The 23,189-nt window shown below is 40.1% G+C and overlaps 3 protein-coding genes across 6 annotated transcripts in view; 2 read left to right on the forward strand and 1 right to left on the reverse strand.

Moving 5' to 3' along the window:
• ghra (growth hormone receptor a) overlaps nucleotides 1–9,629 on the forward strand; it is a 30,178-nt gene extending 20,549 nt beyond the window's left edge. For both annotated transcript variants that reach the window (XM_058070428.2, XM_078789601.1), the window contains exons 3-10: nucleotides 1,814–1,943; nucleotides 2,017–2,189; nucleotides 2,320–2,498; nucleotides 3,716–3,869; nucleotides 3,963–4,053; nucleotides 4,124–4,193; nucleotides 4,691–4,920; nucleotides 5,677–9,629. In XM_058070428.2, coding sequence (XP_057926411.2) covers nucleotides 1,814–1,943; nucleotides 2,017–2,189; nucleotides 2,320–2,498; nucleotides 3,716–3,869; nucleotides 3,963–4,053; nucleotides 4,124–4,193; nucleotides 4,691–4,920; nucleotides 5,677–6,355 — 1,706 coding nt within the window. In that variant the 3' untranslated portion in view covers nucleotides 6,356–9,629. The remainder of the gene's footprint in view (nucleotides 1–1,813; nucleotides 1,944–2,016; nucleotides 2,190–2,319; nucleotides 2,499–3,715; nucleotides 3,870–3,962; nucleotides 4,054–4,123; nucleotides 4,194–4,690; nucleotides 4,921–5,676) is intronic.
• A 4,358-nt stretch (nucleotides 9,630–13,987) lies between these two features.
• On the reverse strand, nucleotides 13,988–17,664 carry selenop (selenoprotein P). Its single transcript, XM_058070467.2, has 5 exons — nucleotides 17,549–17,664; nucleotides 17,082–17,319; nucleotides 16,381–16,593; nucleotides 15,331–15,448; nucleotides 13,988–15,154 (listed from the first exon to the last, which is right to left on the reverse strand). The coding sequence occupies exons 2-5, from the start codon at nucleotides 17,282–17,284 to the stop codon at nucleotides 14,897–14,899; spliced, it is 792 nt and encodes a 263-aa protein (XP_057926450.2). The 5' UTR covers nucleotides 17,285–17,319; nucleotides 17,549–17,664; the 3' UTR covers nucleotides 13,988–14,896.
• A 1,397-nt stretch (nucleotides 17,665–19,061) lies between these two features.
• On the forward strand, nucleotides 19,062–22,714 carry znf131 (zinc finger protein 131). Of its 3 annotated transcripts, none has more exons than XM_058070460.2 (9): nucleotides 19,062–19,179; nucleotides 19,826–19,961; nucleotides 20,043–20,144; nucleotides 20,281–20,425; nucleotides 20,606–20,714; nucleotides 20,793–20,978; nucleotides 21,087–21,462; nucleotides 21,528–21,658; nucleotides 22,124–22,714. In XM_058070460.2, exons 2-9 carry the CDS (start codon nucleotides 19,844–19,846, stop codon nucleotides 22,631–22,633), a joined length of 1,677 nt encoding a protein of 558 aa, XP_057926443.2. In that variant the 5' UTR covers nucleotides 19,062–19,179; nucleotides 19,826–19,843; the 3' UTR covers nucleotides 22,634–22,714. The 3 variants fall into 3 exon arrangements, with proteins under 3 accessions (XP_057926443.2, XP_057926445.2, XP_057926444.2); XM_058070462.2 differs by having other exon boundaries at nucleotides 19,079–19,217; XM_058070461.2 differs by lacking the exon at nucleotides 19,062–19,179 and adding an exon at nucleotides 19,315–19,457.
• The last annotated feature ends 475 nt before the right edge of the window (nucleotides 22,715–23,189 follow it).

A 23,189-nucleotide genomic window follows, 5' to 3' on the forward strand; every position in this document is an offset into this window, starting at 1 on the left:
TGCATCTCCTCTAGGGTAAAAGCATGGGTCCTTACTTCGTACAGGAAACGCTCATTCTCCTCCATGTTGTCTTATTCTTTGTTCCAAACCAAGGAATAGTAGCGCTTAAGCAATATTAAACTTCCAAGCTTCACTTTTTTTTGGGATAAATTCTTGTGAGAACAGGTTCAACCCGCTAGGCAGTTGGCTTGTGATCATACTAACAAGGCGTTGACATTGTCTACCCTCCCCCTAGGTGGAGCCGGTTTGAACTTGAACAAAACGCGACATTAAAGCGACAGCACCTGTAAGAGCTCTGTGAGAATTATTCGTTTAGACTGTAAGAAAAGAAAGATGTCAGTGTTGGGGATGTTTGGAGTGAGAGAGAAAAGCAAGAGTGGGAGCGTCTCCACGTGCTGCATGACCCTTTTCACCTCTGACACCCTTGAGTTATCCAGAGCCATGCTCACCCTTTTAACCGACAGGTCTATACATTCTTGCAGAGGTCAACTGTTGACCGAAGCAGTGAGAGGACACGTGCTTAACTTCATGCGCAGTGCATAAATAAGCCACATATCACCATCGAGATTGTACACAACAGAGTCCTTGGGTTGCAGCAGCTGGAATTTGTTGCATGGATGGGAGTGGGAAGAGCAAAACTCTGTGAACCACTTGAGTAAGGGGGCGGGAACCAAAGAGGAGGTATGGCATAGCGGCTGGGAATGTAGTGACTTGCAGTAAAAATATAATACAATACAAAAACTACAAAATGTCTTTTTAAACATTGTGTGTCAATATGCTGATTGTTTTATTAGGTTGTCAGACATGTTCATGTCAGCTCTTCCTGTCCTTCCAAGAAAATATCATAATGAAAAGCATGTACTTCCAAATTTTGTCATTTGTTTTTTTCACTTTTTTTTCTCAATCGTGTAGAAAACTTTTGTGTGTTTTTTAATTGGACATGTAGTTATTTCACTTGTTGAAATAACTAAGTATTGCCAGTTTTTCGTTCGTCCAGTCCAGTCTTGAAATTTAGTTTGGATCAAAAACAAACTTTCCGCAGCAGTCCAGTGCCGATTGCTTGCCTCCATTTTTAAAACTGAAGACCGTCTTGAGCTGCGTGTTACATCATATCTGAGCATGTGCTGAAAGAAAGCACCCGGGATAAATTTAAACAGGAAAAGATAAAATTCAATCTTGCTAATATTTTATAATTAAACTCAGAGGTTCAAAGGTTCAATTCTTTCTGTTTGAGCAAATAAACCGAATGCAGTTGGAATATTTGGGTCCATGTATACATATGTATGTATATGTCCATTTTTGTGTAGGGGAGTTTCAGGCATAAATAAGTCAGCTTATAACAAAAAGTGGAGTCACTAAAATGTGACAAAGAAGAGCTAAAATTGAGTTTTGTAAAGAATGACAAAGGATGTTGTTGGAAGAGTACTGTAGATGTCCATATTAAAAAAAACATTACCCTGGTTTTACAGTACAAAGATCCATGCTGCTTGTGTACACATCCTCATGCTGTTTTATCAACTTAAATTTAGATTTTAGCAACATTCTGCTCTTTTAGTGGCTCCTCTTGAATGTTTATGTTCTGGCCAATGTGTGATTCATGCTCGCTGCCACCACTGAGAAGAGAGCGACCGCTGGAGAAATCAATGGTGCTTTCCGCTTACTTATTTATGGCTGCACCAAAGCTCACGACTCTCGACTTGATGAGAAACTGTGCAGTGGTGATGAGGAGTAAATCTATATGTCATATAAATTTCCCAATGAGGGAAATAGTCTAAATATGAATCTCAATGGGGATTGCTTGTCCCTTCCTTAGGTCCTGTTGAACCTCACTTCACTGAGTGCATATCCCGAGACCAGATGACATTCCGCTGCTGGTGGAGTCCCGGCAACTTCCGCAACCTGTCGGCTCCCGGAGCGCTCCGAGTCTTCTACCTGAAGAGAGAGTGAGCGTTACTACACACAAAAAAAACTCTAATCCGTCATATACTCTTTGTGTGACTGCTATTGTTTATTCAGCTACCCCACCAAGAAAGAGTGGAAAGAGTGTCCAGAGTATCTCCACTCGAGAAGAGAGTGCTTCTTTGATGGAAACCACACGTCCATCTGGACCACCTACTGCTTGCAACTGCGTAGCCAAGACAACATCACCTATTTCAACGGGGATGACTGCTTCACTGTGGAAAACATTGGTTTGTAGTCAACATGTACTTTTTATGGGAATCCTCTTCCATGCATACATTGGCATAGTATGTGGATATGGATGTTTACTTGCTTTATTTAACAAATTCACAAACAAATATTGGCTTTTTCTTTTCTCAGTACGTCCCGACCCTCCCGTGTCCCTTAACTGGACCCGCCTGAATGTCAGCCCTTCTGGACTCAGCTATGATGTCATGGTCACATGGGAGCCGCCCCCCTCTGCAGACGTTGCAGCGGGTTGGATGCGCCTGGCCTACGAGGTCCAGTACAGAGAGAGGAACAGCACCAACTGGGAGGCAGTGAGTCTCCTGTCTTTTTTTTTTTTTTTTTTTTTTTTTGCTCAAGGCTTTTAAATACCTTCCCGACTTCGTTTGTCTTTTACGGGCACATTGCCCAGCACATAGTTAGTGCACAATCCCAACATGAATTGTGAAGCTAAAAGTGGAACAGCGGTAGATGAGACGGGACGTTTCCTTCCCCCAAAGTGGTGTCGCTTTTGTTGTACTGGAAGCATGAGCAGAGCCCCCTGGGAAACACTGGAGGACGCAAAGGAAGGGAGGTGAAGGTCAAAGGTCAGGGGACCTTGTGGCATTCCTGTCTGCTTTGCTAAATGGAGTTCTTCCAACTGCATCCAACAGATGGCACTGTGTAGTGACACGTGTAAAATTCATGTGTATGTATTGATATATATTGATGTATTGCTGCATTGTGGTTCAAACATCAAAACTTCATTCATTCATTCATTTTCTACTGTTTATCCTCACAAGGGTCGCGGGATTGCTGGAGCCTATCCCAGCTGTCTTCGGGCGAGAGGCGGGGTACACCCTGGACTGGTCGCCAGCCAATCACAGGACACATATAGACAAACAACCATTCACACTCACATTCATACCTATGGACAATTTGGAGTCACCAATTAACCTAGCATGTTTTTGGAATGTGGGAGGAAACCGGAGTACCCGGAGAAAACCCACGCATGCACGGAGAGAACACTCAAACTCCTCACCGAGATGGCCGAGAGTGGAATTGAACTCGGGTCTCCTAGCTGTGAGGCCTGCACACTGACCATTAGTAAATGATTGCTGTTTAGTAAAAGAAATGCATGTTATTTTTAAATTCTACTTATTCCTGGCCTACATTAAGTATTTTTTGAAGTAAAATACAAATAGAAGCTAGAAGAAGCGTTCTAATTGTGAATGTAATGTTCTACATTGGCCACGAGGTGTCAGGAACTGAGACAGGCACAAGACATGCTCGTCAGAACAGGCATTTATTCCAGGTTTATTGCTGTTTTTCTGCCTTTTTTGTTGGGAACTAATATTTTCCTGAAACTTACCAATGTTCTACTGCCGTATGCCTTGAAAAATCAGTCAGAATGGCCGGTACTGAAGGGGTTGTCTTCAAGAATGCCTGGGATTTAATAAATAAAAATTAAAGATTTAAAAACTTGAAAAATAAAAAATTACTTTAAATTAGTAAAACAATTAGTAAAAATTGTGTGTCTGTGTTCCTTCAGCTGGAGGTGCAGCCTCACACCCAGCAGACAATCTACGGTCTCCACATAGAGAAAGAATACGAGGTCCACATCCGCTGCAGGATGCAAGCTTTCACTAAGTTTGGAGACTTCAGTGAGTCCATTTTCATTGAGGTGTCCGAGATTCCCAGCCAAGGTAAGACCCACGGTGTGATCTTGTTGCACAACATACATATCTATTTGTCTTCTTGTATGATGTAATGAGATGATGTTGTTCTTTTCTTTATAGATACATTTCCTCTATTCACATTGGTCATAGTTTTAGGGATTTTGGGCACCATCATACTCGTCATGTTGATTGTTGTCTCACAGCAGCACAGGTATATACATATTCTCTCTCACACTTTAACCCTGTTAATAATGAATAAAATGGTGTCTCTACCTTTGCAGATTAATGATGATTCTGTTGCCACCGGTTCCAGCGCCCAAAATTAAAGGCGTTGATTCAGAGCTGTTAAAGGTACATTTACATGACATACGTATAAGGTACAAAGGTAGAGTCTTAGTGCCGTTTTTTACAATTGTAATTTATTTTATGTATGTACTGTATATCTGTAGTTTTTAATTTAGATTATATTACAATTGTATTGATTTGCGATGTTTTTACATTTGGAGCAGTTTATTGTAAACCTACACTATACACATCTGTAGTGCAACTGTACATTATATGGAATGTTATACTTAATTTTACATATTTTTAGGTCCCCCATCACAACATTAACAACATAGCATGTTTAGTGTTGCATAAGCAATGTTTTACTTAAATACTGTATATAGAATTTCTATTGTAATCACACACCTGCACCTACAGTCCTCCTCTCCACATGTAAATTAATACATCTCTTGACAGTCAGAAGTGAGCATTGGTATCGTTCTAAAGGCAGAATTGTATATTCATACTGTATATTGCATTGGATTTTAATAAATTGTGCAATATCCAATTCTGTTTCCATGCAGAAAGGGAAGCTGGATGAACTGAACTTCATTCTGAGTGGTGGAGGTTTGGTTGGTGGCCCCATGTATTCACCAGATTTCTACCAGGATGAGCCTTGGGTGGAATTCATTGAGGTAGATGTGAAGGATCCTGACACTGGAGAGAAGGAAGACAACCATGCATCCGATACTGAGAGGCTCCTGGGGTCCTCGCAGCCTGTCAAACACCGAGCTGGCTGCTCCAACAACGTTAGGTATGCCTATGTTCCCCGATTACAGTGCAACCCCTGAAGTCGTATAATTCGGAATGGTCATATATGAAGTACAGTATATTGCACAACACAAGGACACGAGGGAGATTGAATTTAAGCAAAGATGTAGTTATACGGTTTTATAACTTTTACATTTTTTTGTGCAAGATGCAAAAAGAGGTGATGATGCAGCTCTCCACAAATGCATGTCACATTCGGAGCAATTTTAAGCCATGAAAATGGCCACAAGGTGGCAGAAGTGAATTTGATAAGAGCTCGGCAGGGATCATAGATGGAAAAATCACTCAGGATGACGGGAAAGATGGAGTGAGAGAGTGTGGAGGAGTGTAGTATGCGGAAAGTTATGCATCGTAGGGAAATTTAACACGTGCGTCATTTCCAAATGGGAAAATTGTAAATATTCCATGGTGTTATATTTGTAAATTAATTTCTCCCTTTTTTTTTTTGACGGGAACTGATATTTTCCTGAAACTTACCTACTATGCTCCACTGTTGATTACTTTGTTTCTTTCGGCTTTTTCCCTGGTTACTAAAGAACAGAAAATGGTTGAAACAAACTTTATTTTCTGATGAAAGACAGGAGTCTAATCTTTCTTCTTATAGGTTCATTTTTTATACAGTATGGTCATATAAAACAATGATCTGTGTCCCTTGAAATACCAGTCAAAATAGTCTAAAATGGTGGGTACTGTGGATTGAATGAGTTAAAACATCCAGAAATGATCTTTTCCTCATCAGCTTTCCTGATGATGACGCCGACCAGGCTGGCAGCTACGATTCAGACCAGCCGGACGAAGATGCCGCCATGCTCTTGTCCACGCTGCTGCCGGGCCAACCTGACGACAGAGAACCTAGCGTTGACTCCGAGAGGGGGGAGAGGCCAACTGTCCCCTCTCAAAGCAGACGACCTCAGACATGGGTCAACACAGATTTCTACGCCCAGGTCAGCAACGTCATGCCCTATGGAGGTGTGGTGCTGTCGCCCGGCCAGCAGCCCCGCATCCAGGAGGGCGGCCCGGCTTCAAACGAAGACGCAAAGAAAAAGGACGATGGCGAGGAGGAACCTGGGGAGAAGAGGCGGAAGGAGCTTCAGTTTCAGCTGCTGGTGTTGGATCCTGACGCTCAGAATGACACCCCGCCTTACTGCACCATGCCCAACGAGGGCTACCAGTCCATTGAGCCTCAGCCAGCAGCAGAGTCGCCTTACGTCCCTCCGGAATCCCCCCAGCTCCTTGCCCCCGTCGCAGACTACACTGTAATTCAAGAACTAGACAGTCAGCACAGTGTTCTGCTCAATCCGCCTCCCGCCTCCCAGTCCACCACCCCGTCGTGCCTGTCACAACACCCTCTCAAAGCCCTCCCAGCCATGCCCGTCGGGTACGTCACCCCTGACTTACAGGAGGTGCTCTCGCCCTGAGGATGCGTGGTGAGGGCTACTGGAACCCAAACAGCTTGTGGCAACCCAAACCGATGTGTAGTTGCAGGTTTGTCTTCAAGCAAAAAGAGTTAAATCAGCTTATATGCCCACTGTCTTAAATTATCTTCAACTTTATGCTTCACAACCCAAAGCATGTTGTTCCAGAGAAGAAGAGACATTTTTAAAGAAGCAATAAGCATCGGTTTGATGTTTTGCTGAAGTCTTAACCTTGCAGAGGGAAGCATAATGCAGCCATCATGAGATTTTTTTTCCCCTGCCACATAAAGAAGCACCATCTGCCATTGTTTCTATACAGTATAGCTCTTTATAACTGACCCACTTTTTGCACACCTTTGGGTCGTGCTACTAATATTCTGCTATATCAGAGCAACAAGCTACCAGTGATTTACAGTGTTTTTATGTTATTTTTCTGCAAAGCTAAATTAAGATTTATTTTTTTAAATGCGTACTGTACAGCTATGCACAAAATTATATGCCCCTAGACAAATTTGGGGTAAAAACACATGTTGGAGAAATTAAAGGTACCAGGTTTTCTATAAGAGTCATGAAAACCTGCAACTTCAAAAGAGATTAAAACATTAAAACTGATTTTTAACATATGAATAATTTTGTGCTTAACTGTATATCACAAAAGGACAGACACACATACACATGCACAGAATTATTGAGCATAAACTGTGACAAACAAGCTTCTACACATCAAGGTGTCATGGCGCCTTGCGGGATGCTACTGTGAGGCGGTCACGGACATTCAGGAAAATGCCAGTTGAACTCGACGATGTTGACCAAAAGGAAAGCACAACGCAGTTTATGGACGGGAATATCTTACTAGTCTTGTCTTTTACTTTTGTTATCAGTGTATTCACATATTAACACATGACAAAGGATTCTTTTCTATTCTGTAAACACGTAGCAACAATAGTGCTGTACATGTAGCAGATGGACACGCTAACACTCAGCAAGTTGCTCTTAAACTACACATAATTATATTGTAATGTTTTGATACGCGTCAAAATAATTCAGGGATGGCGACTGGAGCGAGTGGAAAAAGAATGTGAAGGTTTGTAATTAGCTCATTAGCTTTATTTTCTAAAGTAAACACAGTGTTAGCTAGCTGTAGCGACGTGTCGCTAGCTAATCGTGTCTGTGCTAATGCATTTGTAACTGATAATAGGTGTGTTTACGCTATGCTAATTAGCTAATGTTGTTAAAGTCAACATGGCTCAAACAATACATGGAGCGTATAAGAAAAGGGTTTGCTTCGGTAATGACCTGGAACCGTTTTCTTTCTTTCACCTTTTCCTACGCTTCATGTTTACACTCTTTTATTTTATTAACCCTCATAGTACCACCGCGTTTTAGGGCCACACTGAAACAAAATAAAGCAATGTTATGGGCACAAACCACAAAGGGTAGGAGAATAGTGTAACTATTGAAGGCGGGGGAGTCTGACTTTCAGATTTAAAAAGTTTCTTTTTTTCAAATCTTTATGATTTTAATATAATCTATTCTAATTCATTGTACGATTTTATTCCTTGTAAAGGTATGACTTTTTATTTTTAGACATGGCAAGTTTTTTCTGGTTATATGAAATATGACATCATTTTTCATGTTATGTGAGTTATGACTTTTGTTGGTATTTTGTTGGCTTTATTTTTGTACAATTACTGGTTTTATCATTGCATGATACAAGTCGTAAAATGTTGACTTTCTTTCTCATGAAATTAATTTTTGCTGGCATTTTTTCCCAAATCAAATGATTTTTGCCACTGTAAAATAATGATTTTTAGTAATAGTTATTTTTATAGTAAGAATTATTTTTTGTAATGGTAATGGTTACCATTACAAAAAATGTTTTGTAATATTTTGTGGTAATATTTACAACTTTATTTTATTAATATGACAACATTCAAATCATGCAATTTTACAACCTTATACTCATAAAATGACCTGTTTTTTGTAATAACCCCATATAGTCTTAGGTTTAATAGGTTTTATTTTTCATTTCAGTGTGGCCCTGAAACTCCCTTCGTTCGAAATCCATCTTTCAACAGTTTTTGCCTGCATATAAAAATATTGATATTTAACCACATTGCTCTATTGCCATGATCAAAAAGCTCTGCCAATCCATAAAGAGCCTTAACACGAACGCATTTCACTAATGTGAATATGATGCACACTTGTGCCATGTATCAATCATGTATTACCATGTTATTGGTATTGCTGTTGCAGAAATATGATACAGATATCCAATACAAGAGGTGTAAAAAAAAACAAAACAAACATAATGCAAAATTTTGTATGAATGAATGCAATAATATGTTTACGATTGCGCTTGTATTGGATGCTTTGAATGCAGTTTTATCTATTGTTATGCCAGATAGGTGGACAGTATACATATACGTATGTTGTAATTAATCCCAATACATTGCTGCTCAGTACTTCTGCATTGATTGAATGTTCACTTAAGGGAGACCAAGCGTTACGGTATTGTGTGTTCATTAGCATTTGCTAAGCTAATCACTAATACCTTAAATGCTTTAATCGTAACCCAGGTGTTTGTGAACCGAAGCCGGGGCGATGATTGGAGAGGGATTTGTTTGTGAAAACTTGTAATATATCTTACAATTTTTATTTTTTAACTTGAATAATGACTTTGAGTGCATGACAAAGTAGCTCCATTTGACTACATGGTCAACTGTTCAAAAGTATGTTGTTCAGTAAACTGTTCAGTCGGCATGAATTCCGCTGCTGAGTAGTGCAGCCAACAAAAGAGGTGGATGGAGAGGTGTTAATTGGAGCATTCATGGTACAACCTGATCTTGTCTATGTATGACTGTGTCGTGGATAGTTCTGTGATGAATGAACAGGGATGCAAGGACATGTTTTCTTTACGGAAAAGTCCCTAACACTTGTAAGATTTCCAGAAGTTTCTGTGTGAAAATGAAGGATGGCGATGCCAGAAAAGACACTGTGAATGTGTGCAAACTGGAATATGTTATCAGTGAGGAGAGAGGATGAGTTTGGATATGCGGTGCTGTTTTTGTTTTTTGTTTTTTTCTTTTAAGTCCTTGAAGCTTTCTGTGCAGATGTCACTGTGTCGATTTCTTTCTTTGACAGCTCACCATGTGTTTATCAAATCCATTTCAACTTTTCCAAATGTTTCAGACACTTTACAAGAAGCACTTTGAACACATACAGTACATCAGTATGACAGAGTATTTAGGGCCACACTGAAAAAAATAATCATCGAAAATTTATGAGAAAAAAGATGTAATATTACAACAATATATTTATGAGAAAAAGTTGTAAATTAACAATAAAATTGTAAATTCATGGCAAAAAAATTGTACATTTATGTCACAAAGGTTGTACTATTACAAGAATAAAATTGTAAATTCACGAGAAATAAAGTCATACATTTATGAGAACAATGTCGTAAATCTACGAAAATAAAGCAATAAAATTTATGAGAATAAAGTTGTTATATTATCAGAATAAAGTAATAGATTTCAGAGAATAAAGTTGTAAATTTACGAGAAAAAGTCATATTACAGAAGTAAAGTCACACATTTACAAGTTAAAAAAAGTTGTACATTATGACAAAAAAGTTATATTTTAAATTTATGAGAAAAAGTCAATAATAATAGTAATAACAAATATATAATAACAACAATAATAGTCATTATTAGTCAGTAATTTTATGAGAATGACTGTTAATTTACACCAAAAAAAAGTCGTAATATTAGGAGAATAAAGTCAGAAATCGACAAGAATAAAGTTGTAAATTCATGAGAGAAAAAAAAAATAATATTACGAGAATAACATCGTACTTTACAAGAAAAAAGTTTGAATACGTGCCATGAAAAGAAGTCATAACTTTGCAAGAAAAAAGGTTGTAAATCTATAAGAACTAAGTTGTAAATTTGTGATGAAAAAAGTTTTAATAGTAGTAAAATAAAGCCATAGATTTTTTTAAAAATCAGTACATTTACAAGATTTAGTTTGCAAAGTTATGAGAAAACAGTCGTAAATTTACGAGACTAAAGTTTTACATGTCAGAGGGAAAATAGAGCATAGCTCTTCAGGAAGGCCAAAGCTTTGTTAAGGTAATATTAAGTCATAAATTTACAACTTTATTCTCGAAATTCTGATTTTTTTTTTTTTTACCCATGTGGCCCAAATACTCAGTCGTACATTAGAATGTGCGCTATGAGAATTTAGTAGGATAGCACATAAATGTGCTAAATGTACAGTGTAGACGCCTCATTGTATTGTTACATTCTGTACATACAGTACTTCTTCTACCCTTCATGTTTACCCGCTTTTCAGTTACTGTAGGCAATGGCCAATACAATACACAGGTGAATTAGGGCCTCACTAAAAAAGCAAATATTATAGCAAAATTATGAGGGGGAAACAAATGAAAATGTTACAAGAATAAAGTTAAAAAAAAAAATGAAGTCTCTAGAGTTGTTGGTTTTTTTTGCTGGTGAAATAATTCTGTTGTGTGATGTTCTTGTTGTTTTGATCCGAATATCATGACTTCTGATAAATGGCACTCTTCAGGCCTACATCAACTCCCTGGATTTTGTGTCTTGTCATTTTGCTGCAGTAGAGTGTTCCTTCATATACATGTTTGAATCCAATGCTGTTCCATTTAAAGCTAAAAGCAATTTACGCCTTCTGTGATGTGATGTTCTCTTATCAGTGTCGGTATCTATGATTAAAAAGCTAATAAATAAATGTAAATATGCCACAGACAACTACTGGGTCTTTATTTGGACCATAGGACTGGACTGTACTGGAGCCTATCCCAGCTGTCTTCGGGCGAGAGGCGGGGTACACCCTGGACTGGTGGCCAGCAAATCACAGGGCACATATAGACAAACAACCATTCACACTCACATTCATACCTATGGACAATTTGGAGTCGCAAATTAACCTAGCATGTTTTTGGAATGTGGGAGGAAACCGGAGTACCCGGAGAAAACCCACGCATGCACGGGGAGAAGACGCAAACTCCACACAAAGATGCCCGAGGGTGGAATCGAACTTGTAAATGTTTCCACCAAGTAGCTATTAATATTTTGGCAGCTACAGCATAGGAAACCTGTTTATGACTTTCTTGTTTTATCACTATTGGAGCCATGTAAAGCCTAAAACGTACCACTTCCACACGGAATGGGAGGAGAATGTTTTTATTTGTCATGTCGGGCATGTCATGGCTGACTCCATGCAACATGAAGGTTGCAAATGGTGTGTGTTTAAAATGTATGACTTTATTCCAGTAATATTGTGCCTTTTTTTCTAAAATTTCTGACTTTCTTGTGAATTCACGACTTTATAGTCATATTAGATTTTGTCTTGTAAATTTATGACTTTATTCTCGTAATATTAGACCTTTTTCTTTTGTAAATTTTGGATATTCTCGTAAATTTACGAGAAAAAAAACAATATGAGTATAAAGTTTATACGCATTAATTTTTACTTTATCCTCATAAATTTATGACATTATTCTCTTAGTTTTTTCTTATAAATTTACAACTTTATTCTTGTAATGTTATGCCTTTTTTCTTGGAAATGTTTAACTTTTTCTCATATTTGTACCACTTCATATTCATTTAAATTTTTTTCTCCTAAATGTACAACTTATTCTGGTAAATCTACTACTTTATTCTACAGTTTTTCAGATTTTTTTATGCAGCCATTATGGATAGATAATAAATCATTAAAAAATATGCATTTGACCTACAAGTCTTCTACAGGTCTGAATTGTTCTTATTTGTTGTCCACAGAGAAACGTACAGTGCGAATGAGTTCACTCTTTCACTTTGACATAAAGGAGGTCAAAAAAAAAGTGTGGACTGCACAAGCATGGAGAAAGCTTATCGGCCAATTAAGACAGAGGCTGTGTACTGCTGCTCTCTATGAGGTTGATTGAATAACAGAGACAGCCACTCACAGTTCTTGGTCTCGGGACATTGTAGGTAATTACCCATAAGTCTCCCTCCGCTTTGTATTGGATCTTCAGGCCAATTACGCCCACACAGGCAGTGCACATTGTCCTAATTTATTACCTCCGCTTGCTTGTTGACCTTTTCTGACATACAGTCTGACAGGCGATTCACACTGAAGGTAATGCACTTTGAGGCTGGAAGAGCATTGTGTGTTGATATCATTACTAAACAAACTGGGAATTAACCTTTTGCTACTTTTACACATACAGTACGGTACATGTGCATTACTACTGTACTAAAGTACATTACAGACCACATTACTACACTATAGTTGGCTTTGCAGTAGTATAGAACTGCACCATATTGAGAACGTTTTCAACATTTGGCTGAAAATATATTAGAAAGCTTTACAGTTGTACATTACAAAATAAAATATATATATATATATACTTTATATAAGAAGTCTTCAAGGAAAAACAAAAATCTTTCTCATGATTTTTGGTGTGGGGCGGCACGGCGGTCGAGTGGTTAGCGCGCAGACCTCACAGCTAGGAGACGAGGGTTCATTTCCAGCCTCGGCCATCTCTGTGTGGAGTTTGCATGTTCTCCCCGTGTATGCGTGGGTTTTCTCCGGGTACTCCGGTTTCCTCCCACAGTCCAGGGTTTACCCCGCCTCTCGCCCGAAGACAGCTGGGATAGGCTCCAGCACCCCCGCGACCCTCGTGAGGACAAGCGGTAGAAAATGAATGAATGAATGAATGAATGAATGAATGAATGAATGAATTAATGAATGAATGAATGAATGATTTTTGGCGCTTAAAACTTTTATAGACCTTTGTCGCTATCTGCTGGCCAGTTTTGGTAAAACTGCGTTATTAGATCCACAAGTAAACATATCCTTCACAAATTTAGTAGGATTTTAGTGGTAAAAACGGAAATCTTGAAGAATTAAAAATATATACTTTGTGTAGTTTGGAGAATTTAAAGCATTTAATGAGGCTATGTACCTTGAAAGCTACATAACTGCATCACTTTCTTTCTGGTAATATGTAGTATTTGTGAGGATGCTTTATAATAAAACTGTTGAAATATTAATATACATTTAATTGTTGTACCTTAAAATACATCTGCCGGCAATGTAGTGTAAGCCATATTATATCCACAATATTAATATATTCTGCTAATTAAGCTAGACTAAACCTCATGAAATATGGATAGGAATCGTTGGGGGTTTTTTATAACTTTGTTTTGTTTTTTATTTGTATTAATTGCTTTATTTGTGGAAATGTCTGATTTATTATACAGTATGCAAAACTCGGACAGATACACTCCGGTGTTTTTGTTTCATTCACATTCGCATTTGTCGCCACCTGCTGGTAAAGTTTGGTTATGCGTGTTAGCGTGTCAACAAAATACAGTAGAGTACTGTATGTATGTAAAAATATGTATATTTGGAACAGAATACAAATTAATTATTATCTATTTTTGACTGTTGTCTAGTCTTCTTATTAGTATTATTGTTAGTATTTTTAGAATGACTGTTTTTTTTATTTTATTTACTTACTTACTTATTTCTGTTATATTGCAGATATTCAAATTCTGTCAAAACCAGTCCCCATTTGATCCAAAGAAACACACACGCACATCCAAAGAAGCAATGAAATTGACTTTTATTTCTTCCACTGTCCATCCAAAAACCTTTCCAGTACATATCTATGTGCAAGTATCAGATTTCTGGGTGACCATTCACCTTCCCACAGAAACCATCATTAAGCAGTGACTGTATTCCGTTCACCCTCAGTGGAGACTTTCCATAAAAAGCTTCGTATAAACGTGTGCAATTGTGCAAGCAAGAACAAGTAGCTACTGTATGTAAATGCCGGAAGTGGTTGTGATTATGAAAGAGTTTAAAAAGGTTCTTATTGTGCTGTGTTTACATTAGCAAAAGCTGTGTCCCTTCATGGGCCAGTGCATTCCTAAAGATTCCATGCGAAATTCCCATTTATCTTGCATTATGAATCGTTTATATATTTGCTCAAATATTCTGGGGTGCCCAATTGTAATCATTTTAATGAACCCGTCAGCCATTTTCCTTAATGACCGTCTCCCATCCATCCATGGTGGCTTCCGCCAGACGCCACTAGAGCGTAGTTTCTGCGCCTGGCTTCATAAACCATGGCAAGACCCAAAGGGAAGCAATCATTTGGGAACATGGCAATGACATCTAACCTTTCAGCTGACAGTCAGCTTACAGGTGGCCTCATTCTCAGCTCACGACCCCCGGGGGTCAGGCTCACATCTCTGGCTGAGGAGGTGGCGGCTGTCAGTCAGCAGGAAGCGGCCGTCACTGTCAGGACTCGCTGACGTGATTGACCTCATCTAGCCTATGTCACTGTCAGGAGGCGGGCAGCGCCTGCTCGCAGTGTCACAAGCTGAGGGGCTGGTTGGCCACCACCTCCCCGAACAGCCTCCGTCAGTGTCAGCATCAGCTGGCCTGCGAGGAGGCGTCCGGGGTGTCTGTGCGCAGTCAGCTGTGCTTTCACCTGGACGTCTCGGGCGCTCACGGGCGCTGCAACAGGGGACCCTGTGCCTCCTGCAAGTGGAGGTCCACACTAGGCTGTTGTCCTACATCGTGATGACCTACACCCTGGTGATGACCCGCACTGGGGTCATGGTTTCCATGGTGACGCCCGTGATGATGATGATGGTGGCCATGCCCGTGATGGTGCCCGTGATGATGCCCCATGTCTGTCTCCACTGCTGGTCCAGCAGGCGTTTCGTCTGCATTCACTTGACACTCACTCGGGATCTCAACACTCTGCGGAAATTTAAATAGAGAAGTGAGGATACCATCCATGCATCCACCCCATAGTGCTTCTCTTTAGTAGGGTGGTGGGTTAGCTGGAGTCTATCCCAGTGTGAGAGGAAGTAACCCATCCAAGCATGGGGAGAACATGGAAATGCCACACAGATAAGATACAGTATGGTCCATACCTCATATTCACAGGCGCCACATGAGCGCTTGCAGTAGGCATCCTTGATGGCCCCCTCGATGTGGCCCTGGCCGATGATGGAATATGGAAGGGAAATCTGGTGAGTGAGGCGTCCACATCTGATGGGAAAGATGTTTTGAGAAGACATGAGTCAAAAAGTGGTCTTAGATTTTATTCACAAGGTGTCGTGTGTTTGAGGATATTCATTTTTAAACATTTTTAGTATTGTCATGTTCCTTGAATTCCTTCAAGTATAAAATGGCAACACTGCACAAAAAGCAACATACAGTGTGGTCCCTTGTTGGTTTCAGACCTGACCATGTCAATTTCCTCCAAGTAGCTATTGATATTTTGGTATAGTTACAGCATAGGAAACCTGTTTATTATTTTCTCAGTACATTGTTTTATCATTATTGGAGTCCTGTAAAGCCTTAAAATGTAGCACTTCCACACTGAATGGGAGGAGAATGTTTTTTTCACTGTCATGTCGGACATGCCATGGCTGACTCCATACAATGTGAAGGCTGCTAATGGTGTGTGCTGTAATAAAAAAAACTGGAGTTCAATAATAAAATAATAAAATAATAAAATAATAAAATAATAAAATAATAAAATAATAAAATAATAAAATAATAAAATAATAAAATAATAAAATAATAAAATAATAAAATAATAAAATAATAAAATAATAACATAATAAAATAATAAAATAATAAAATAATAACATAATAAAATAATCAAATAATCAAATAATCAAATAGTCAAATAATCAAATAATCAAATAATCAAATAATCAAATAATCAAATAATCAAATAATCAAATAATCAAATTCAATTATGAAATTATAAAATTATAAAATCAATCAATAAATACATAAATATTATTAAATACAATGTTCTTTAAATGGTTAGAATCACAACAAATATTATTAATGTTTGATATATATATATTGTGGAAACGTGGAAAAATGTGAACATAATATATCGTTTTTGTGAAGCTGAGACTGTTTTGCCCAAGATTATTTAACAGATTCCTTGTTGTTGTTCTAACCTGTCATAGATGAAAAAGTCATCCTTGGCTCCTTTCAGCAGCTGCCAGATGTCGGGCTGCTCCTCCTCCTGTTTGTACAGTGCGATGTTCTGTGACAGCCTCTGCTCCAGCATGGTGTGCAGGCTCTGTGCTTGCGCCCCCTGTTGGTTGATGACCATGTAGGTCACATCCCTCAAACCCGCGCTCTCCATCTTCTGGCGCAGGCCATCCATTCTAGAGGAGTGTGTTGTGTTTGGTTTAGTCAATAGGTTGTCAAATCTTATATTATGTAACGTGTAAGTTCCAAAGTTGTTTTGTGGTGATGACTTAAATTTCAAAACAATTTTTCTATAGTAAACAATATAAAGGAAATTAATCCACTACGGGTATTAAGTAGGGATGTCCGATCAATAATTATCTGCTCGATATCAGCATAAAAATGTGATATCGGTCTGTATTGGTATCATGAAAATGGTTTTTATTTAAATTGTATTTTGAGAATGTGCCGAGGGCCATTAAAAGAGGCTACCTGGGCCCCACTTTGGAGAACCTTGTTCTATGGTTATCATCACAATTCTACTCTTGATTGGTACCCTTTATTTTTCCATGCATTTTTTGGCTGAACTATCTTTTTTTCACTTTTGGGGTTGTTTGACTGAGTTCCACTCCACGTTAATTTCCTTTACATGCAACGAGGCCCACTTTGAGACAAGGGTACTAACCTGGAGGCCTGCACCAAGCAGAACAATCAGCTAGCCTGCAAGAGAGCCACCACCGTCACCCGACCCATCGCCGCACTCATGGGCTCCACCGCCCCGATTCTCCAGCTGGGCGGTGTCTGACAGTGCGTCCCGCCCCCCTCACTCTCCGCCCCGCCCCCTTGGAGCAGGCAGAGAGCGAGGAGAAGGCTGAGGCACGTCCTCATCTCTCCTACGCCTCCTCGCCTCCCCAATCTGTTTTCTGGAAGACAGAATATCCAAGTCGTACTAAATGCAAACACTTGTTCAACTTAAACTACATCTAAAGTACAAAGTAAATGTAAATGCACACAACAATCAAGCAAACAAGAAACTCTAGAGATAAACATCCCCTTTTTACACACTTTCTAAACTAAAATTGTAATGAAGTAACGCAAACTGTATAACTAACACCATTAAACCTTGTACTGTATTATTATGTGAAATCTTACCTAAGTTGAAATGCTGCCCCTGCACAGCTTTGAGTTGCAGCAGCTTCTTGAACAAAAACAAGTCTGTCCCTCGGACGCTCCCTCCTCCTTTTTATACTCGGGCTGTTTTTGTCAATCCAAAGGGGAAACAAAGGTCACTTGGAGCTTTTTTTCGCTGATGCCTCCATTTCCTTTTCACTTTATAAACTCACATCCCCTTAATTGTCAACCAGTTTATAGGTGGTAAATGTTTATTGGTCTAGCAATCTGGCAAATGAAGACAGACGGTTTATTATGGAGGGCTGTAAATTGCCCATGCACTTGCATTGAAGTTTATAAGGAATACTTTTATACTTTAATGTTTGATAGGTGCACAGATTGTTCAAAACAGGTTGTGCAATGCCATTTTGGAAAGAGAGGGGGACTGGAAAAGAACAAGAGGGTGGAACTCTGGTCAGTGGCCAACATGTTGTGAAGCAAAGTCCATGTAAAAGAACCCTAGTCAGCATGAAATTAAGCACTATTATGCATAATAATAATACAGTATTTTGGTTTTGTTTTGGGGGTGCAAGTGGATATTGCGTGCATGCGTGCAGTATTGCATTAGAGGGTTCTGACAGCAGTAAAGATTGCTTAAAAAGAACTAATAAAAAAGCTAAAAGTCTGACCTGACAAGCGACGTTACTGTGCAAAAACAGGTCGTGATGTTCACAAATGATGAAGTGATGGGGTCAAAAGTCTGAGCAGCCTCCCGCATACAAATTGATCGCTCTTTTTAGCTGAAAAAGCAATACAGATGCAATGTACAGTGGTGACAAAATAAGCATTTATAGGCCAACAAGAGTAGAACTAAAGTACAGGTCAAAAGTTTAGACATGCTTTCTCATGCTCATGCTGTACGTGTTGTAAAACTGAGTTGCAAAGCATGAATCCGTTTCCAAACATCCAGGCGTGGAAGGCATGAAATCCAGAGTGTCCTGCCAACACTAGATGATTCCTGCAACTCTCAGTGTAACTCATTGACAGGGTGCACAAGCTTTTCACTGTGAAAGTGAATTTCATTTATTTAGAGAATTTCAAATGATGCATGTTTCAATTACTTATGGCTATATGATTGAGAGGGCGTCACAGTGGCCGAGTGGTTAGCGTGTAGGCCAGCAAGATGAGAGGCGTGGGACACCGGAGCCTCACTTTGAGCCAACCCTTGCACTCCAGTTGATTTTTAATGTAACATTTTAGCATTTTAGTCATTGCAATGTTATGTTTAGCATTGCACTTTTCCTATTTGCTATCACAAACAAAGACAAACTTAATGGATGGATGATAGTTTGAGTTTGGAATGGGGTAAAATATATTTAAGGTGATGCCTGCAAAAACGTTTGTGAAAGCATGCCTTACAGAGCCCGTTTTTTCATTGCTAACATTAGTTAATTCATCTATCATTAGTTTGATAGATTCATATGCGTACGTCGTATAATGTGTTGATTGAATACATTTTGATATTTTATCACATGTCAGTCCGCTGTCACTAAGCAACGAGCGGATAGGCGCAAAGGATTGTGGGAATTTGAGGCCTGAATGTTGAACGACCGCCCTTTGAAAGCAGCGAGACAAGCACAGCCAGCGCTACATACGTCGAAGGAAATATCACGGTAAAACGACCCTCTAAACAACTCTTAACCACTTCCAGGTATGCTAACCGACGCTTTTCGTCGTGTGTTTTGACCCGTGGCGCTTACAATCAGAAAAACTGCCCGGGAAAAAGTGTATTTTAATGCGCGGTTTGATGACGTAATGTTGATTGTCAAACGTGAAATGGCGAGCATGCTAAGGGGCCCGTTAACGTTATGTGCAACACTGAGGTGGCTCTCTGTGTTTATTTCTAACACGGTGAATAACAACGATAGCAACATAGACACACTGGACTCGGGTAAGTTAAGTTTGGGGATACCGGGTGTTTTTTTTATATGCGTCTTTTTGGGGCACTTTGGTGCATGCTAACATGGAAGGCAACTAGCAAATGTGCTAACAAGTAATAAACACGTCGGATCATAGCTAGCAGGACTTGTTGCCTCTGCCTCATTAGTCACGATGTGCAAGCTTTGATGTGTCTGTTTTTAACATAAGTTTTATGCTTTACTACCTGTTAATGATGCACCGTCATTTGGATTTCCTTCTCGTTAAATTCCTCGTTTCCCTTGCCAATATCAGTTCCTGCAGTTTCCATACAGAAATGACCACAGAGCCTTATCGATGTTTGCTATTTCTCACAAATACACCATCTTCTGGTGATTATAGGAAAGAATCTGGTGGATAATGGCGGCTGAAGTAATAGGAGGTAGTGAGTTCCCTGCTCATTACAAAGTCATGATGGACAAACTCAACGAACAGCGGCAGTTGGACCAGTTCACAGACATTACTTTGATTGTAGATGGTAGGTTTGGCCATATAGATGAAAAATGCAGCGACTTGTTGCGTCAATGAGCTTCCAAACAAGTGTTTTTCCTCTTGGTAGGTCACCAATTCCGAGCACATAAAGCAGTGTTGGCTGCATGCAGTCAGTTCTTCCACAAGTTCTTCCAGGATTTTACCCAGGAGCCTTTAGTGGAGATTGAAGGTACTGGAATTCTGTTAATGAGGTTTATTAATATGAGTTATGTGTGTTCATGCAGAGACCACTATTTGAGGAAGCACAGTAGGTAAATCTCTTAAAGCTGACAGTCTCACCACTTCTGCTTTGTCTGTCACTTCAGGTGTGAGCAACATGGCTTTCCGACAACTGATGGAGTTCACTTACACCGCCACGTTAGTTGTAGCGGGAAAAGAAGAAGCCCACGATGTGTGGAAAGCTGCGGAATACCTTCAGATGCAGGAAGCCATCAAGGCCCTCAGCAACAAGTGAGACTCTAAAGGGTTTTGTTTTGACGATTAAATTTCCAAATGTTGTCCTATTGTGGCCTCAGGCATTTATCTATTTAACCGCAGAGAGTACCAGACACCTCTATTGGGCGAAGCCAATGAAGGCGGTTCTTTATTCAAGTAGACGGCCCCTCATTAATTGCATATCTTTTATTCCAGGGTCAGCGAGTCACCTTCAGTCATGGCTAAGACCAACAGTAGACAAAGAAAAATTACTGAGACATCTTACGTCATCACAGAAACCCTGCCGAAAGCTGAAGGGGAACAGGTTCGTATGTGTTTTGTCAATACAAAGCAGGGCCTTTCTCAAACGTCTGGCATGAAATCGCCTGAATGTGTCCAACAGGTGGAGATAGACATGATAAGTGAAGGTGCCGTTGAGGTGGAGGACTCGGGACTGGAGGAGGTGGTCGATGTGGCAAAGGACGCCCAGTCAAACGACTCTGCGTTGGCGCTGCTAGCGGACATAACCAGCAAGTACCAGCAGGGGGAGCCTTCACTACAGGTGATCAAGAAGGGAGACATTGAAGAGGTACATTTATCTTTATTGTGCAGTCGATTGTAGTTTTATTTATTCCTTGTCATATCAATAATATGGAACCAAGACTTGAGTGAGTGGTTTGTGCCTGTGTTTGTGCAGGAAGTGCTCTATCAGGAAGAGACTGTGACTGCTTCCAAAGTGATTGAAAATGTTGAGGTGGTGGAAGTCCAGATTTCCCAAGTGGATAACACCTTCCGCTGTAGCAAGTGTGACCGCAGCTTCAAGCTGTACTACCACCTCAAGCAGCACCTGAAAACGCACCTGGGCATGCTGAAAAAGCAGCACGTGTGCAGCCACTGTGGCAAAGGCTACACGCGGGAGGGCGCTCTGAATCAGCACTTGAGCGCCTTCCATTTTGAAGCAGAGGAGCTGGCCCAGCACCAGAAATCCCAAAAGAGAGTACATGTTTGTGAGTACTGCAAGAAGCAATTCGACCACTTTGGACATTTTAAGGAGCATCTGCGAAAGCACACTGGTGAGACAAGAATGAAGCTGTCTTGTCAAAAACCACAGCTCACCTTTTTTATGGCTTTTCTGTAGGTGAAAAACCATACGAGTGTCCAGACTGCCATGAAAGATTTGCAAGGAACAGCACATTGAAGTGCCATATGGCGGCTTGTCAGAACGGGGCTGGGGCCAAGAAAGGACGCAAGAAACTCTACGAATGCCAGGTAGAGTCAGAGCGATCATAAGAGTAAAGAATGGGTGTCGTTTGTTTTGTATTTTCATGTAGTAAACACAACTTAAGTTTTATTTTTGTCAGTGTTTTCTTTTCATTTTTTGTTGGCAGCATCATGCAAAAACTACCTGACAGATTTTCACAATCAAATGTGTCTATTTGCTTTGAGTTCTCTGTAAAGAATACATAAAGCACACTAATTAAATGATAAAAGCAAGCAGATACCGAATGTTTTTAATATCAATCTGGTCAAGTAAATAAAACTGCTATATTACTGTAAACTGATGGAAATATGTCACTAAAACTATTCTTAATGAAAAAATACAACTCATTCAGTAGTTAAATAAATTGGTAATTATTTTGGCTTAATCAACATCCAATATTTGACTAGTTTTGAGTATTTTGACAGCTTCAGAGTTGTAGAAAAAGAGTCCTTACTGGTTTCCTCCCTCTCCAGGTGTGCAGCAGCGTGTTCAACAGCTGGGACCAGTTCAAAGACCATCTAGTGAGCCACACTGGAGACAAGCCCAATCATTGCACAATGTGTGACGTGTGGTTCACTGACTCTCAAGAGCTAAAGGCCCACCTCAAGGACATTCACTCCATCGAGGACAAGTCACACCAAGAGCTGGTGGTCACTGACGCCGCAGGGCTCACCATCGCCTCACAGAACATCGAGGCGACTGAAACTGTGCTGCTGGACGACGGCATCCAGGTGGAACACGTCACAGTGGACCCCATAGAAGTGGTGGAGATGGAAGAGGCCACTACGGTCGTAGTGGAGGACGGGGGAGTGGCCGAGATGTGCGAGGAGGACATGGAGAGACTGAAACAGGCCGGCGTGCAGATCCAGGTGGTGCGCCTGTCCTCCAGCGATGTGGAACCGCAGATGATCATCCCTCAGGTGGAAGTAGAGGTGGAGGGCGATATGAACGTGGAGGAAACAATACAAGCGGTGGTTGTATGAACAAGTGCATCAGATGAGTTTCACTCTGAGAACCGAAGATTGCATGAAGGATACTGAACATCATCCAGATATTATTTTTTTGTCATCACACTCAACACTCTCATTCCCTGAACTCTGATAAATGGACAGAGATGTGTATTTGCCATTCATTCATGCATTTTCTACTGCTTATCCTCACGAGGGTCGTGGGGCTGGAGCCTATCCCAGCTGTCTTCAGCGAGAGGCGTGGTTCATATCTATGGACAATTTGGAGTTGCCATTGAACCTAACATGCATGTTTTTGGAATGTGGGAGTAAGCCGGAGCCCCCGGAGAAAACCCACGCATGCACGGGGAGAACATGCAAACTCCACACAGAGATGGCCGAGGGTGGAATTGTACTCTGGTCTCCTAGCTGTGAGGCCTGCGTGCAGCAAGTGTATTTGCCATGTAAGAAATATTTATTTTCAGGCTGTTCACATGAAAGTGAGGAAATCATGAACTCACATACATTATTTAAGTTGAGCCTTCAGTGATAAAGTACATTTTTCAATCAGTTCATTTCATTTGTCTTGCCA

The sequence above is a fragment of the Doryrhamphus excisus genome, linkage group LG3 (genome assembly GCF_037039965.1).
Source record: "Doryrhamphus excisus strain RoL-2023G ecotype Guam linkage group LG3, RoL_Dexc_Guam_v1.1, whole genome shotgun sequence".
Classification (NCBI taxonomy): Eukaryota; Metazoa; Chordata; class Actinopteri; order Syngnathiformes; family Syngnathidae; genus Doryrhamphus; species Doryrhamphus excisus.

Excerpts from the sequence above, each read along its gene's own strand:
- znf131 (XM_058070460.2), top strand. The coding sequence starts at position 19,844 with ATGGCGGCTGAAGTAATAGGAGGTAGTGAGTTCCCTGCTCATTACAAA. Across the intron at positions 20,715-20,792 it reads CGAAAGCTGAAGGGGAACAG|GTGGAGATAGACATGATAAG; the intron begins GTTCGTATGTGT and ends TGTGTCCAACAG. Across the intron at positions 21,463-21,527 it reads GCATCTGCGAAAGCACACTG|GTGAAAAACCATACGAGTGT; the intron begins GTGAGACAAGAA and ends GCTTTTCTGTAG.